At 38.0% G+C, this 18,770-nt stretch overlaps 1 protein-coding gene across 1 annotated transcript; it reads left to right on the plus strand.

Annotated features, from left to right (window-relative positions):
- Window positions 1–203: 203 nt before the first annotated feature.
- Window positions 204–2,113, plus strand: LOC134741182 (hypodermin-B-like). The gene is made up of 3 exons (XM_063673957.1): window positions 204–655; window positions 1,213–1,355; window positions 1,927–2,113. Exons 1-3 carry the CDS (start codon window positions 248–250, stop codon window positions 2,084–2,086), a joined length of 711 nt encoding a protein of 236 aa, XP_063530027.1. The 5' UTR covers window positions 204–247; the 3' UTR covers window positions 2,087–2,113.
- The last annotated feature ends 16,657 nt before the right edge of the window (window positions 2,114–18,770 follow it).

The raw sequence follows: 18,770 nt of genomic DNA on the forward strand, positions 1-18,770 counted from the left end.
AGTCAATTGATGGAATAATGTCCTATAATATTTATTTGTACACGAATAGCGCTGTCGCACACACGCAACGCAACATGCGAATCCGCATCAGTTTGATTACTATAGGTACCACGTGCGTCAGACTAATTAGTTTCCTATTTTCAAATAACCCGAGTAATTAGTTTTTAATTCTTGGTTAGTTGATAAGCGACCGAAATTAACAATGGTCGTCAGGCTTTTCGTTTTAATATATATTTTTCAATGCGTAATGGGGAAACACGAAGGTTTCATAGTCGGGGGTGACTATGTTCGAAATTTGTCATATTTTCCTTGGGCGGGATATCTGACGTTTTTGGGCTACGACGGGTCCTATTTATGTGGCTCATCTATTTTAAACCAAGATATATTGATAACTGCCGCGAACTGTTTTCCACTTACTAATATTTTCGAGATAACAGCTACCGTTGGTCACGTGGATACGTATCAAGGATATGTTTACCGCGTCGAAGTATACAAGCTCCACAGCAAATTCAATGAAGTCACCATGGGCCACGACATAGCTCTGTGCAAACTGAAGAAAAGCCTATATTTTAGAAATAATGTGAAGAGATTGATACTTATGGAGCGTCCACCAAACGAACGGATAGCTGAAATGGTCGGATGGGGCGCACTCGAAGTACGTATTGATGATGAACATTCTGATTAACAATTTGCTGTAGTTATAATATTAAATTAATTTTTAACAACCAGAAACGACTGCGAACGATGCTATTAAGCTTAGAGTAAATTTAAAAGTGGAAATATTACTGCATTGGGTGAGACTTGAACTCACGGCCTCTGGATTCTCACACAAGGCAGTAATTTTTCCACTTATGTTTTATGTTATGATACTTATGACACAACCTTGACAGCAAACAAGGTGCATCTCGAGTGTCAGCAGCTGATCGTATCATAGGTACCAATACCAAAACATTGTATGCGTAAGGGTTCTTTTAAGTATTTATTTCTTCTTTAATACTGAAGTCATGATATTTCACCACATTTTTATATGCATATAGATTAAGGTAAACGTCCCCGTACTCGACATCCTAATGCCCAATAGATGTCACCCTTCTGTCACCTCTGTTACTAATGACGTCATTAGCCGGTGACAAAAGGGTGACATCTAATTATAAACTTATGTAGTTTAGATATGAAATATATTGGGAGATAAGTAGTAATTTTCTTTCTCAGGAAATTACATTTAAGCTTACGCGTCTGCTAAAAACCGCATACCAGAATTTGTGGACTCGAGAAGTATGCAATGATGTCTTATACAAATTACCCGAAGGAACTATTTGCGGAGGGGAAGAAAATGGTGTAGATTTCCCTTCTAGGTAAATTTGATCTCCGAGAATATAAGCCTAGGTCTATAAAGCCATTGTACTCTACGCCTCTGACAATGGTTTGCCCCAGGAGGACCATACGGCGTGACGGGTGGACTACTGTTTGTTACGACAGTTATGGGTGAATCAAAGATTTTTTCATCAAATGTCTTCGTACTGGACAGTTCCTGAAGCGTCTGCTATGTCTGCAAACAGTGTTAACCATCTCTATCTACCTCAACCATCTGCTACTGGACGAGGTATGTAAACCGTTTGAGAAAGTTTTAGCTAATCGTCTTGTTCACATCTAGTAGAAGTAGGCCTCTCTGAATTCTTTCATCTGGTTGCTTTAGAAAGCACCTACATCGCGTAGGGGGTAGGAATCCCACATGAGCATCTACTGGCCGGCGACGGGCCAGGGGCCAGGCACTATGCACAATGCGTAACTTGGACAAATTCTTCAACAAGGAACACCTACATATAGTGTTGTGGTGAAGTCGGACTGTTTATAAAAACTTTACAGAAAAGGCGTACCTACTGTTTTGTTGAATAATTCTTTTTTTTGTTGTTTTTTTGTTCGCAGTGGAGATGAAGGCAGCGGCCTCGTAATTAGAAGACGAATAATCGTTGGGGTGTACTCGTACAAAGACATCCAGGTCTCTAGAAGTCTGGACATCTACACCAACGTCTCACACTTCTACGGTTGGATTGTGCGCAACGCAAGACGATTAAAGTGTTACTAGGAAGAAATCACATTATTTTCTATTTTGTTTTGTTTTGTTTAATTAGTCACACTATTAACGGTCTATGTGACAACTTTTACTATGGGCGAACCCTGAAATTGCATAAAGAATATATGTAGAAAATATCGGATTGTGGTTCGCCGACGTAAAACAAAATACAACAATAGCAATACATTATCTAAATATTCAGCTATTAGGGTAAGTCCAGATATTTTCCATAAAGTAACTATTTTAAATAAGGTATTTTAGCACTTATATAATTTATAGGTATGTATTTGTCTATATCTACTGATCCGATTGTACCTACTAATAATTTGTGTGTCTCTCAAGTAAATAATGTTATTAGACATGAAATATCATGGTTAGTGTCACTTTTTTTAATTTGTAAGCTTGTCTGAAACACTGCTGTGTGGCATATCACTCTCATGTAATGTAAGTAGTTATTGTAAGCTCTTTCTCCTCTACATAATTGTAGTTCAACATTTACGACTAACCCATACATTTCCCTATTTACTAAGAAACAAGAATACAATTTGTTCATTCAAATGGCTACTCTGGGGGGCCCATTACTGAGTAACATCCATAGTACGTACACAAAAACACGCAGTCTTAATAGAACACATAGCTGTGGGCGGGGTCATAAAACAATATTGTCCGTAATATTGTTCGTAATTTTCATAGGGAACATTGCTTGTAAGATTAGATACCATATTTCGTATGGTTATGGCGGGATCACAGACTTACTCTCCGTAGAATCCGCGTTAAGCATTCACGATGACTCAACCATCATGCATACATTGCATACCGATTTACTGTAGGAAAGTTTCGAAAATTGCGAAATTTCCACTTGAAAAACTTTCGGCAACCTCATTTTTGTACAAGAATAAAGAAAGAAAGAAAGAAAGAAAGAAAAAGCATTTATTAGCACAACATAACAAGACTAAAACTAGAAATAATTAAACAGAATGAGGTTGCGCTAAATGGTCCTTACTCAGCTTGGTGTCACGGTGTCGGTGTCGGAGAATCGATTTTTTCCGTTTTCAAAATGAATGTTTTCTTTGTTTCAAGTGAAATTTTCCTGTCGAGATCTTTTTTTACTTTTTGGAAACTTTCCTATCATTCCGCGTCGCATCATTCAGTTATTGTAGCTAAACTACTATTGGAACTCAACTTAGTTGTCTTTCAAAGACTATTGGAAAACGCGTCGTGGGAGAACTAAAACCGATAACAATTGACGTCGCAATAATTTTAACTTTTGTGATTAAATACTTAGGTACAACTTTTCATGCTATACCTAACTTAGCTGCCAGCTGTCATGAACACAGCTAGCCCATCTAACAGCAAGGAAAGTGTTTTTACAATACCGGAAAAATTGGAAAAAAATCGGTTCGGACAAGAATAGAACATGCGAAATTTTGGAACACCGGTCCATCGCTCATAACTCACTAAGCTACGGAAGCTTACCAGAAGTGTTTCATTTGTTCCTTCTGTTTAAACACGCCTTAGCAAGTTAAACGCGAGTTTGCTTAAATTTAAACATTTTGTTTGCTTGATAAAAAAGACTGCGGTGCCGTTAAGATGGAACAGTCTTTCGGTAGATGTTGCCAGACGCCACCCCGAGGCGTGTATACGTAAAGGAAGGAATGGAAAGATTCGCTCGCTTTTGGGAGGCTTCCGTAGCGCAGTTGGTTAAGAGCGATGCACGGATTGCAGAGGTCGCAGGTTCAAGTCCTGTCGGAAGCATTGAATTTTTCCATTTTTCATTTAATATAACATTTATTTGTACTAGTACCGTATACAGACGTAGAAGATTGATAGAAACTAGTTAGGTAAGTGGTCTGTAGGGGGAATAAAACTTTACCGTGAAACAAACTCTAGCGCTGCACCAATGCGCCAGCACAGGCAAGTTAGGTATCCAATATAAAATGACCTCAAATTTCATCACGACTTTGCGTTATCAGTGATCAGGCTTATGCTGGTTTAGTCCGTGTTCTTAAAAAAAAAGAGGATATGCTCAAAACACACGACTTGGAATTCGACGTGAAGGAATCAATGAACGTTAGGAAGCGATTATAATTTAGGTACACTAATTGCTATGTACTAACATAGTTACTAACTAATATTGGGCGTGTCTCACTCCGCGATATCGTCGCGTCGCTACAACTACCTGCGGCCGCCTCAATTTTGAGGTTTTGCCATAGTAATTGCCGCACACCGCTATGGAACGGACGCCTGCACGCGCTTGCGCCGCGTTGCGCGTAGTACCTAAGTCGCGTTGCGCGTAGTACCTAAGTCGCGTTGTGTTAGGGAGTTAATCTTATGTACCTAGTACTATTATGTATTCTGTGCTATTATACCAAGCTTAATAACAGTTTGCTTAGAGGAAAAGTGTCTTCGGATTTGGATTTCATGATCCAACAAATACTCGTCTGACTCGTTGGGAATGGTTACTCTTACTGTCTTGTCTATAATGGCCGATGGTAAATTAAAGCTCGAATACAATAGACTCGTGCGCTTGCGTTGGTTTAGTGTCTTTTGAGATTGGCACGTGTTTGTTTGTGTCAATTTACACACCAGGTAGCATCTTAAGTGTAAATCAGTAATATGTTTGTTATTCGCTTGACACCAGACGCTACTTACATTACAGCGCCACGTTTTATAGAAATGTTATTGATGTGCTGTATGTTATTGATGTAATGTGATGTGATTTTTTGCCCAGAATGTGCAAGTTGTGGAATGAGCTACCTTCTGAGGTGTTTCCCTTGCGCTATGACATGGGGTTCTTCAAGAAGCAGGTATTTAGGGTTCTCAAAGGTGGGCAACGCATAAGTGGCTCCTCTGGTGTTGCTTATGTCCATGGGCGGCGATGACTGCTTCCCATCAGGCGGCTCGTCTGCTCGTTTGCTTCCTATTACATAAAAAAAAAGATGTACGCAGCTACATATGTAACTAGGTGCTTCATGCAAATGCATCCAAAACAAAATAGTTTTTAGTCACAAACCTATACAAGTATACACCTCACATAACGAACAGTTCTCCTTTTATTATACCAGCAAGTGTTTTGTTTTGCCTTTAGTCCACATGTAAAGCGGATCGAGGACTTCACATACAAGTTTTCTTAATGTTTTCTGCAGTATTCTCTTTGGCTCAATTCCAAATTATATTTTCGACCCAACGGCAGCGCTTTCCGATGTTTTGTACCAGCAGTTTTCAGCTCTAGCTCAGCATCCTAAAGGAGATCTCGCTTCTCATGAGGATTTTTTCTTCTCTGATTCGGATACAATAGGCCATATGGCGGCACTTTCTGATGTTCTGTACGAGCATCTTTCGGTTCTAGGACCGTTCTTCTAAGGAATTTTTCATATCTGATTCGATTTTACAGGGAAACACAGAGCAATCGCGTGACTATTAAGTATACAAATGATCCACTCAACTTGATGTTAATCAAGCAGAATATTTAGAGTGCATTATCGATAATGTCCTCTTAACTTTTTTACCATAAATCGTTATCTTGAGCCTAATAGAGCGTATCGTAACAGGAACGTAATAAAGGCAAATGAAGAGAGATAAAAACATAATTAGGTACCAGCAGGTAAACATGATGTACAGGCATTATGGATGATGGCCGTACTAACAGAAGTATGTATGCAGTTTGCCTGTTACATTAAGCATTAGGGATTTCGAAGCGGGTGGTTGTTCGCCGCTCTGTGCTCCGAGCTCAGGGGAATAAGTTGTAAGCGGGGTTCTTCTGTGCGGAAATCAAGTCGTACTTATTGACAATCAAAAAATAAAAACAGCATACTTTGGACTTATCATACAGGAACACCAAATATGCAATCACATTATTGAGGGATAAATTGATGGAAAAAGAGGTAGAGGAAGACCTAGAACATCATGGTGGGGTAATGTGAGGAGTTGGACCAGTTGGACGCTACCATTCTGGGCAGTGACAGAACACAGAGCGGACTTTCGCATGGTGATCACCGACATCCGTTAGGATATTTTACGCTGAAGAAGAAGTGCGCGAACATAAGTTGCAAATTGCTTAGAAATTAATAGGTAGGTACTTACCTAAATTGACTTTATTGACACTCAATATAATGATATGATATAACAGACTGTATTAAAAACTGCTTAAAAATCACACATTCGGAGGTAAGATAACGACAAAATATATTTATGATAAAAACACGTTACATGTCAAGCTAAAACTCTAGACGACGATATATATAATAGATAGATAAATACCAAAATACAAAGAAATATCCATGACTCAGAACAAATATTCTTAATACAAACTCAAAATAAATAATACCTTACCAGGGTTCGAGCCCGGGATGGAATATGTACCTACTTATCAGCTAATACCTACGCGCAAGCCAGAGGCCGTTGTTAAGTTGTCGCAGTATAATAAACTTTACTTACCCAGTAAATTACAAGGTGGGTAATGTGGATCGAATCCCGACAAGCGTTAGGTGGGGTCGTAAATATAGCCGCCTCATTACGAGCCTAACGAGCGCTGCGCGCGCGTCTCTACACACTACATTGTACTCACAGCCGGGTGTGACTTCCACCCAACTGTACATATGTACAAAAGATAACTTTTTGTACGGAACCCTCAGTGGGCGAGTCCGCACTGGTTCGGTTTTTTTTAAACATGAATCAATGGTCAGATTAGGGACTAAAGCCTAGAAAAAGTTACCTATAGTCGGTCACTAAGTTTTGTTACTAGGTTTTCAACTGATTAAATATGAAAAAAAAAACTTTAAATAAAAAAGTTTAGGCACTGTTTGATAGCTTATTTTGTAATGATCAAAACATGATACAATACTTAATATAAAATTCAGATGGAGAATTTGTTGCAACCCTTGGAAAGCTCCAGATTGCCTGAAGACGTAAACAGGCCAATTTATGAAAATTATCCAATGCAATCTTGTAACTTTGCCAGAAGGTTTAATCATTTTTTTTATGCCATTTTTCCGAGTGCTACAAGGAATTCTGCATAACCAGAACAACAATGTTTATTAGGTGGTATTGTGAGCTTGTCACTTATAAATAAACTTTAGAACTGTATACATGATTAATTAAAAATCGCTACCTATTTCCTTTTATTTCGTGAAAACTCTGGTAACAGGACTAAGTAATCAACTAGGTAAAGTGAGTAATGTCGATCTATTTAGACAAACGTTACGTGGGCCTCAATTCAATATCATCCGCTTTCGGTACTGCCTCTGCTCTCTAAGCAGGAAATGTAATTCATCTGTGGAATGGCCAAGGAAGACTTGACGTTACGATTCGGTGTGAGTGAAAGTACACTAAACACCCCCTGTTAAGAACAGAATACACAAGCAAATGTCGGCTCTTGGTTGTGAGTCTGCCCTCATTTTGATAGTGGAAAAATGTCATCCGAAATTACTGATTACTAAAGAAGCCAGAGAGCTTGTGTCTAGCAGTGGGACATACGTAGATTGATAAGTAAATGAAGTCTATCAATAACTTAAATAGACAAACATCAACTTAAGATCACCGTTCCAAAGCCAAACAAGTGCCACTAAACTCATTAAATCTGTTACTCAAACTGGCCCATACTACACCATGAACTTTAATTAGTGTTGCATCAGGACAGAGAAAAGAAATCCTTGTTAAGTAAGGCATATTTAAGCTTAGAATAAATTTAAAAGTGGAACAATTACTGCCTTGGGTGAGACTTGAACTCACGGCCTCTGGATCGATCCAGAAGTCTCACCCAAGGCAGTAATTGTTCCACTTTTAAATTTATTCTAAGCTTAATAGCATCGATCGCAGACGTTTCTGCTTGTTAAAAATTAATTAAGGCATATTTAACTAAAACGCTATATACTAGCTATGTAAAGTAAACGTTAGCGCAATGTAGAAATCATTCCGCACGTAGCAGCTCCATCTCTCATACAATTGAGTCAACAAATGCCACTAAGCGATTTACAAGCGTTAGTAAAGAAGTGTCACCTGACACGTTTGCCCGATTACACGAGTAACAGATTACTCACACTCGCCCACTACGCCATTAATTTCAATTTGTATTGCGTCAGTGCAGCTAAAACTGAGTCCATCTTCCTGCACATTATTGTCTATGCATAGACATATATACTTCATAAAGACCGGCCTTACGAGCACTACGAATGGAATGGGGCCGATACATTGGAGTCAAAATCGCATTTAGTTATACCAGCGCGCTCAGTCGTGTGGCGAATTGGAAAGGCGTCACCATTGGTATAAACAAAGTATAAGCGTATTCATACAGTTCCGACCGAACACCGACGCCTTTCCACTGCGCAATTCGCCATACGACTGAGCGCGCTGGTGTAACTAAATGCGAATTTGACTCCAATGTATCGGCCCCATTCGTAGTGCTCGTAAGGCCGGTCTTTACGAAGTAATATATATGTCTATGTGTCTATGGCAATAAACATCTTTGTACAACAAGTACATGTCGATTCATGTCGCTCTAGTCGAAGTAACGTAAGAATTGTTTTTTGACAGTTATGAATTGACCCTTATATGTGTACTAGCTTATACCTACAACTTTGTCTACGTGGAATGATGATGAATAATTAAAAACCGGACAAGTGCGAGTCAGCCTCGCCCGCCCAGGGTTCCGTACTTTTTAGTATTTGTTGTTATAGCGGCAACAGAAAAACATCATCTGTGAAAATTTCAACTGTCTGGCTATCACGGTTCATGAAATACAGCCTGGTGACAGACAGACGGACAGACGGACAGTGAAGTCTTAGTAATAGGGTCCCGTTTTTACCCTTTGGGTACGGAACCCTAAAAACTATCCTTTACCGGGCCTCAATCAATACCAAATTACATCTAAATCGGTGCAGCGATTTAAGCGTGAAGAGGAAACAGACACACAGAGTTTAATACTTTCTCATTTATAGGTATATATTACAAGAAGAGACGAAACTAAGACCTACTGTTAAAGCAGCCTTAGCTTGGGTCAATTCATAAAATTACTTCTTTGTTATTCCGACTATACTTAGCGTCAACCAGCGAAATACTTTGACCACATTTAAAGCAGTATTATTATACTCATATCCATATTACCAAAGAGGATATAATAAGATAAAGCGGTACTGTCATAGTAAATTTTGCAACCACAGTAAATTCACTGCGCTCCGTATCGAACGAAACGCAACGGTCACTGTCACACTAATATGGAAGAGTGATAGAGAGACACAAAGCGATTCGATGGCGAAGCGATAGCGATTGTCACCTTGGCTAGGCCGGCAGGTCTCTAACAAGTTAAAGAATACTCGAGTTTCGACGTAATTATATGAGTCTGAATCTGAAAAACGCAGTCGTCATAAAACAGAAGACTCAAAGAACTTTACTAGTTTTAACCATCACTAGCAGCACTAGCGTTACGAGACGTTCCGATTTTAAATCTATTTTATTTATAAGCAGCAGAGACAAGCTAATTATAAGGGCTGGTAGTTACCTATCACACAGCGTGCACTCTTCGTCATTCTTTTAAAAATATATAAATAAATATTATAGGACATTTTACACAAATAGACTAATAAGCCCCACAGTAAGCTCAACAAGGCTTGTGTTGTGGGTACTCAGGCAACGATGTATGTAATCGAACTTAAACTATCGTATAAATATTTCAAAATATTCCGAAACATGTCGCCAGAAGCGACTAAAAATAATAGTGAGTTAAACCGTACTGATCTAAATATTTTGATATATATAATATACAAATACTTAAATAAATAGAAAACACCCATGACTCAGGAACACAAATAAATGCCCTTACCGGGATTCAAACCCAGGACCATCGGCTTCATAGGCAGGGTCACTATCCATATCCACTAGGCCAGAGCGATTTTTTAGATGGTTAGATTTCAGTAATTTTGGAACGCACTTCCGACCTTAAAATAAATAAATACATGTGATAAGCAAACAAATAAATTGCCCAGGATTCGAACCAGGGACCTTCTTGATAGCCAGGTTCGCTGTCACTGTCACTACCGCCTATGCTAGGAGGCCGACACCACTCATACTTTGACGTCACATTAAAAAAATATGATGTTTATATAGTGGCGGTTCGCACTTTGTCGCTGCAAGGTCGGTGCAGCTCAGACCGACACTACTCACACATAAATGTAATAGGTCTGAGCTAATTAAGCTAATAGATACGTGATGAGATTCGGACGAAGCTGGGCAAAAAAATTTGCAATGACAAAGGCAATGTCATCAATCATCATTAATGTCAATGAAATGAAATTGTGACGTGTGTGCAGTTGTGCACGCCTTCACTTTGTTGTGTTCAAGTTGGTGCACAGTTAGAGGGACTCATGTGCATAGATCGACAGTCTATTATTTCCCTGTCTCCATTTTACAAGCTGCTTCTTCGGATCCGGCCACGCCTCGCCGCTCGGTCGCGCTCCGCGGAGCATGGCGTACAGGTGCAATACCAACTTACAAGCAAAAATTCACAGATAACGCAAAATAATCCTTATTATCATAGACATAAGGATTTCGCTTTTCTAGTGAGGCTGCTCCTTAATTGCCTGGAATATTAATTTGACCGCTCCCGGAAGCTTGTCCTTAAGGATTGCTCAGTTTTGTGGCAGCTGCCGAGCTTCAATTGTTTTATGTGGTTTACGATCTTTGACTATGATAGATTACTGTGCCCGTTGTTACTGTGACACCTGATGTAAAAGCTTAGTCAACGAACCAGAATAACTATAGAAGTCTGTCTAAGTAGAGCTCAAAAATTAGTAAAATGACCCCAGGTCGCAAGCGACTGAACCGTAAAACGCGCAGTTTGACAACGCCAAATATTGTAATGCCGTGCAAAAGGTTTGCCGTATAGAATTTTATTTTAGCCAATCAAACCATATATTGAGAGAGAGCATACCTTCGATAGTATGGGAGACATTTGGCGGCAGATTCCGTGACTCTCAATTCACGTAATATCTTCCTCATATTGTTAAGTCTAATGGTTCTTTATAATTCTAACTGATTATATAATACGGGCAAACACTGGGGCTGCAACACAGTGTAAACTAACGCAGTCTCCAGGGCTCCAACTGCATATGTACCATGTATGTTTTGATCAATAAAGATTTATTTATTTATTTATTGATAAAAATAAAATATATTAGGTACAAAGGCCTCTTCTCAAAAGCCAAACATACAAAACTATTCTGCTATTATGTAACCATAATTTAAGCGCATCATTATCAAGTGCTGATTCTGAAATAGATAAACTAAGATCTTAGTGATATTAGATCGCTATCTTTGTCTAATATACTACCACGACCCGCCAGCGCACTCCTAAATCCTCATCAGAACGATATTGTTAACTCTAGGCCCTTTAGTTATATGCCAGGTGAATAATAGGTAATATTTCAGAACAATTATTAAGACCTAACAGTATTTTACGCACTTAACAGGTTGAATATCCCATGAATCACATATGATACATGAACGCAATGTGAAGTTGGATGTGCTTTTGCAATACTTATTGAAGAAAATAGTTTTTTTGTATTACTTATTTAATCTTGTTTTATTTATTTAATCTTTATTGCACAAAAGATAATACAAACGGCTATAAGGTATCCCTACCAGTCAACATTCGGGCAAAGCAGATAATTTAAGTTTTTGAGTGTACCTATTAACATTTTTCTTTGACTCACGTGGTCGATACAGGGACAGATGAGAAAAATAATTAATTGTGTCTCTCAAGGAATCCATGCTTAGATTGTATCAGATAACAATAATGGTGTTAAGTGCAATTGCAGAAGTTGTAATAAGAATTTATCAAAGAGGTTTGCAAATAGGTATTAAGAAACTAATTTTCTTAATTAATATTTTTTACGGTACTTCAATGATGAGACATTTATTATTGTAATTTAGAAATTGCTTGCTATCAATATCGATGACACTTGAGTCGATATTTAATTAATCACTAGCACTGGTACGGTTTTGCCCCCGAAAACCCGGACAAAGTTCATACGTATCACATGTGATTCATGAGGCAGGGAGACTGTTAATATCTCGTAGGAGCTTGTGGCGCCGCAATTTGCCTAACGGGCCGGTGGTAACGGCATTCGAATTTTGAATTTAAATTGCGGTTGTAATTATGCAAGATGCTCAATTGTTTCGTTTTGGCCGAGAAGTTCCAGTTTCTCTTGGCTAGCTTTCTCTGCTCAAACTAACCTAGGTAGGAGAACAAAAATTGCACTAAGAACAATTACTATCGGTATGACTGTATAAGTAGTAGGCATAGTAATACATATAACCTATGGCCCCCCAGATACCTATATAAGAGGTCTCCCATTCCATTCAATTGTGAATTCTAACTTTAACGTATCAAAATTGTCTGTCGCATGCACCCGGAAAGGTGAGCCAAAATGGTTACTGAGTGGGACCCACGGAACATCATAGACGGTGCAGGTCGGTTCAGGCAGACCGAAAAGGAGATGGCGGGACGACTTGGACGCGTTCTACCCCAAATGGTGGGAAAATGCCGATGACAGGATCGAGTGGAGAACACGAGGGGAGGCCTTTGCCCAGCAGTGGGACACCAGAGTAATAAAAAACAAAAAACTGAATTGCATTGACAATTTTTTTTATTGCCTGTTTTTATGAAGGCTGGCTTTTAGTGTTTCTTTAGGTTTAAATCATAGATGATAATAATCAGTCACAAATCCTAGACCATACACTAAACTGTACGAAAGAAAAAGCGACCGAGGTATGCTGCCCACAGCTGGGATCGCACCAGCGTCCTCTGCATTCGCGGTACAACCCTACACCTCTCGCTCACCCGGGCCATGGCGGCTTGGGTCGAATTCTCATAAAAATAATTTTACTTTGTTTCGTAGTAGCATTAAAACTTTATCATATACTTATATATATATCTTTGTACTCTAGAGCAAAGAGGGCATTTATTTGACTGATAGTTTAAAATGTAAAGTTTAAATAAAATAAGTAATTAGAAATCCCGTTATCTTTCGACTGATTCGTTTCCTCCATGTTACTTCAGCCAGAAAGCAAGCACAATTAAATAAAAAGTGTTTTCTAGGTAAGTCTTGGTAGCATCAATCATGGTTAATTGTGAGCATGCGCTCATTTGACCACAGTTATTATTTTATGAGCGCCCACGGAATTGTTATGTTTTATCGCAGGAACTTACGGCGTTGGCCAATGTTTGAGCCAATGTTGGTTAAGGCTTCTTGTTGATGATACGGTTTGTTATAATGTTATATTTATATTCAGTCTGGGCGCTACTACCTAATACCCTCTCCTCTGTGGCTTATCAAAAATATGCTAGAGTCGGACGAAGCTAACTGCATGACATTTGCAATAACATAGTTAAGTGTGGCAATGACAAATTTCTATGAAAATTTATGGCGTTTATAATGTCATTCCCTGACTGTTCTGTTCGAGTTGATGCAAAGTTAGATTACACGGACTCTGTTTCCCTAAGATATCGTATAATATTTTTCACATAGCTTAGATACAGTGACGGCTGTCATCTCCATACAATTTATAACCTTAAAACTCAGAATTGTATTGACGACTGTTACCGTACCCAAGCTATTTAAAAAATACTATAATATATGAAGAGATTGGCAGTCAGTGCTAAAATGGTCGACAAAGCTCCGAATGTTTTGACTTGAGTTCAAGACATTGCTCGTAAAACCAATAGCCGCTGGCTGAGAGCTGAGTGTGTTCTGGTAGTAGATAATAAGAAAATATTGGTATATGTATAATAGAAAAGACACTACCCGTCTACTGTCTACATAATTTAATGCCTTTAAAATGTTGCCTTAAAGATGGTCACTACCGACAGACGTTTATAGTTCGCTACTGACTGTCGTCGATCAATCCCTTAAGACGAAAGTGGAGGACCCGTGCGAAATCGCCTTTTCATACGAACGTAGTCCTCTGTTTCCTCTCTGGATTTTAACATTATTGAAAATATTTTTACAGTTTGTCAACAACAGCTACGTTCTACAGCTACGATACGATACGCTAGCGTAGCTACGTTTGACTTTTTTTCGAATTTTTAATTATTATAAGTTAGCATATAAAAATTTGTATGAAATCTGTTTTTCGCTCCTCATTTTTACTATTTATAATCTATAATCAAATAATTTAATATACATCAAATTATGTAAAAATATTTTCCATAATGTCAATATCCAGACAGAAAAATACGGACTACGTTTGTATGGAGAAACGGCCTTCCCCTTTCCTCTTAAGGTTGGTCAATTAGCCCTAAATAATCAGACTAGTCCAAGATCACCAATTAAACCCTACTACATATTACCACACATCCGCCAACATTGGCCTCAACATTGGCTCATCGTCTTGCAAGGTGTATGACCGACGCGAATGGCGGAACGGGTAGGGCGCCTCGCTTCGCTGCGCCTGTATTCCCATTGATCAATCCAGTATACATCAGACACCTGCTTACCTACACTTGTTATGGAACTCGAAGTTCAAGTTATGCTGGTATGAAGCGATGGCTTGGCGATGGTAGCGAGGGCGCCTCGCTTCGGTGCGCATGCGGGATAATGACATTGTTTTTTAAGCAATCATATCTCACTGCTCGACAATTAGAACGTTCTTAGTTCCTTCAGTGACTTTAAATGAAATAGGATGGTTAGAATGCGAAAAAGGTTTTTAGTATTTTTGGATTGTTTTTATTATGAACTATTTTATATTTTGTGCGTCGGTATTAAATGTTTCCTGACTTCTGCGTTTTGTTGGTGGAATTTTATTTACGACGCCTGTTGTAAAGATTCTCTTTATTCTTCAAAAACTGATGAGAATTTGCATTTTATCCATAAGTGGCAGTGTAAGTTGATACAAATTTTAAGTAGATTTCTCGTTTAAAAGTGGAAAAATTACTGCCTGGTATCGGATCGATACTCCAGCGCACTGCCAACTGAGCCACCAAGACCTCATCTATAGCCAGCGAATCTTTTCACCATATGGGTCTAGGACCCTAGCGACATCTACCGTAAGAGCGTTACACTTTTTAAACATTCTTAAATATATTCTAAGCTTATATAATAGCATCGTTCGCAAACGTTTCTGCTTGTTAAAAATTAAATTTATTTTCTCATGTTGACTAGAGAGAGAGAGAGAGCATTATTCTCGCATTGGTGTGGTGAAAAATTTGTGTTTTACTCAGTAGCTAAGTTTGTTTGACCCTTGTTTAGGTCAAAACATACAGAATTTACAGTTTATTGCAAAATTGATAATTTCACAGTGTATTTTATTTATGTTCTTGCAATGTATACATACGGAACATTAAATTCGGAAAAAAGATCTATACTTAGCTGGTTGAGACGTATGTTTTCTATTACGGACTGCTTTCGTTGCTGAAGGCTTATTTTATTCATAGACAAAAATAATTGCATGTAAATTGCAGGGTGGCCCAAAAATACGTTGACAATTTTTTTTCTAATTATTTTATTAAGTACTTAATAAAATACGTACGTAACTAGTACAAAATAAGTTAAAAATTAAAACTACAGACTTTTTTATGCAACAGAAATTAATTGTCTTCAAAATAGCCTCCTTTCGCTTTAATACACAAACGCAAACGTTTGTTAATATTTTCAAAGAAATGCCGCTCCTTCATGGATTTTTTTTTTTTATTCTTTGGTAAGTGTTGCTTTTAGAGCGTTTATAATATTGTGCCATTGTCTCTAAGATTGACCACCAACTAAAATATCTATGGGATTTTGATCAGGCGAGTCCACTCTTGAACTTATGAATCCGGGAAAATTATCTTTGCACCACTGCAGTGTGCAGACACTACTGCCAATACCACCCCAAACCATAACTGAAAGCGGCTTTTGGCGATGATGAATAAATGCTTCTCTGCTGCTTCTCCAAGGCGACTTGAAGAGTACATTCTGTCATTTTGGTGATTATGGGCCTGTTCAATACAAAAAAAGTTTTTCATCAGTAAAAAGTACATTTTCCCACTTTTCAGTAGCGGCACAGTTGCTCTCCAAGCGAACTTTTTTATCTTTATCCTCAAGAAATTGTGCTTTACGTAGCTTGTATGCTTTCAAAAAGAATGTAGTTTTAATTTTTAACTTATTTTGTACTAGTTACGTAACTACTTAATAAAATAATAAGAAAAAAACTTGACTCAACGTATTTTTGGGCCACCCAGTATGTTAACCTTGAGTTTTAGAGAAGAATGGTTTTTCAAAGGTAAATAAGATTACAATACATATATCCCAATTAGTTGACAGAACAAACTTGACGGTATTAACCGTCCAATTCTCCAACTTTTGGTCTTTGTCACATAGTTTTATTTTGCTAATCGTTTGCTTTATCAACTAAACGGCAAATGGTGGCCACATGTTTTTCCATTTAGTTGATAGTCAAACAGTAAGTAATATAAAACTGTGACCGAGATCAAAAGTTTGGGGTATCAGTATGACAACAATAGTAATATACAGATTTATACAGAATCACAATTCTCAGCTAGCAGAGCAGCGTTGGCGTTTTAAGTAGGGATGTACCGACTAGTCGCCGACTAGTCGGGAAAGCCGGCCACATTTGTAGTCGGCGATTAGTCGGCGACTAGTCGGCCAAAATGGCCGATTAGTCGGCCTTTTATTAGTTACAAAAAAACAGGACATAAACTAAATAAACAGCAAATACATTTGATAAAATTTCCATTTTATTCAATGAAATTAATTATACTTTATACCTGTTAAGGGTGCATACGAATATTGTTATTCATATTATTATATTAAATTCATGTGTAGGGAGTAAATAGATAGATTTATTTGTTTCTTAAAGAAAAAGACACAGTACTTTATACAAAGAGATCCATTCAATATTATGTAGTTGGTTGCAATTACAAACGTTTTATTACAGTGCCTATGTAATTTTTATTATTTGAGGCGCGCGGGTCTCTTAAGGAAAGTCTATTTTGCTCAAAATGCTCAATTGGCTTATTTATGCATAAAGCTTGTATTTGAAGGCAATATTTTATATTCGAATATTTGATGCCGTATCTTGTAGCATATGCATTTCCTTGGTTAAATTGTCCTTTAATTGCTTAAAATGTGAAATAAATGCATTAAAATTACGCGCAAAAAGCTAAAACGACGAAAGGAACAAGAAAATTGTTTTACAAATGCATCCTAACTTAGACATAGCTGCTGCAGTGACCATCTAAATGTAAACTTTAAAGAGAAATAATGATTTATGAATTTTGCCGACTAGCCGACTAGTCGGGAGACTAATCGGCCATCGGAGCGCCGATTAGTCGGCTAGTCGGCCAAATCAATAGTCGGTACATCACTAGTTTTAAGCATGCTTTCTATTTGAAATATTTTTATTTATTTATTAATTTCATGTCAGTGCACAGAAATCAGTCTACGGGACATGTCGTTAGTGAACAAGTTGTGTATGTTTAAACTTATGTTTAGGCAGTCGAAATCCATTGAACCAGAGGTAGCAGAGCGCAACTAGACGGTCTGGTGCGCTCGCGCAGCCACGCGCCGGCGCCGCCCATTGAACATCGATCAATTTTAAATTAACACAGGCAGTGATAGGTGTGATGTTTCAGTTTGTTAGGTAGCTGCATTACAACGCGCTTCGTGGGTTAGTAAGATTAGTTTTTCCAAATTGATTTGTTTTAGAATCGGCCTCACGCCGATAAACAACTATTCTTCGAAAAGTTTCTAAAATTGCGAACCTTCCAATTGTAAAAAACTCGGAAACTTCTCATATTTTTGTATGAGTATCTAAATTTGCGATGATCGAAATGAAATTATCTTTTATTTCCTGTGAAATTTACCTGAAATTTCGCAACTTTATGGGAACTTTTCGCAACTTCGCTACTTTCTCTGTACAGTCGCCATCAGATATATCGGAGCGGTCAAGGCTCTCACAAATATCTGAACACGCCTCTATTGTCAAGGCATTAGAGTACGTGTTTAGATATTGTGAACACCTCGGGCGCTCCGATATATCTGATGGCGACTGTACCACAATATTGTCATGAAAATTGGATTTTTATGGTGGCACTGCTACACTGTCTACAACTCTGTGTCTGTTTGTGCGTGTGTGTCCTGCATTACACAACCTGATGTCTGAAAGAACATAAAAAAATCTCTAAATTGTGTACCTATAGGTATACCAAATTATATCCTTAATATCAATCAAGTAATAAAATGTCATAAATGTCATCATACAATTTATAACCTAAAGTGAGGTTTAGACTAGCAAGAACTTGCATGCAATTTTAAAGTGAGGTTAAGACTAGCAAGAACTTGCATGTAATTTTAAAGTGAGGTTAAGACTAGCAAGAACTTGCATGCAATTTTAAAGTGGGGTTAAGACTAGCAAGAACTTGCATGTAATTTTAAAGTGAGGTTTAGACTAGCAAGAACTTGCATGTAATTTTAAAGTGAGGTTAAGACTAGCAAGAACTTGCATGCAATTTTAAAGTGAGGTTAAGACTAGCAAGAACTACTAATTTTCATTACATTGCGGTATCTGATAAACATTTTGAATGCAGTTTACCTTAGTTACCAGCAATGTAACGTAAATTGCATGCAAGTTCTTGCTAGTCTAAACCTCGCTTAAATGCAAAATGTCGCAAAATTGTATTGAATTGACATCTATCATCGTACCCTTC

The sequence above is a fragment of the Cydia strobilella genome, chromosome 4 (genome assembly GCF_947568885.1).
Source record: "Cydia strobilella chromosome 4, ilCydStro3.1, whole genome shotgun sequence".
In the NCBI taxonomy this organism is placed as follows: Eukaryota; Metazoa; Arthropoda; class Insecta; order Lepidoptera; family Tortricidae; genus Cydia; species Cydia strobilella.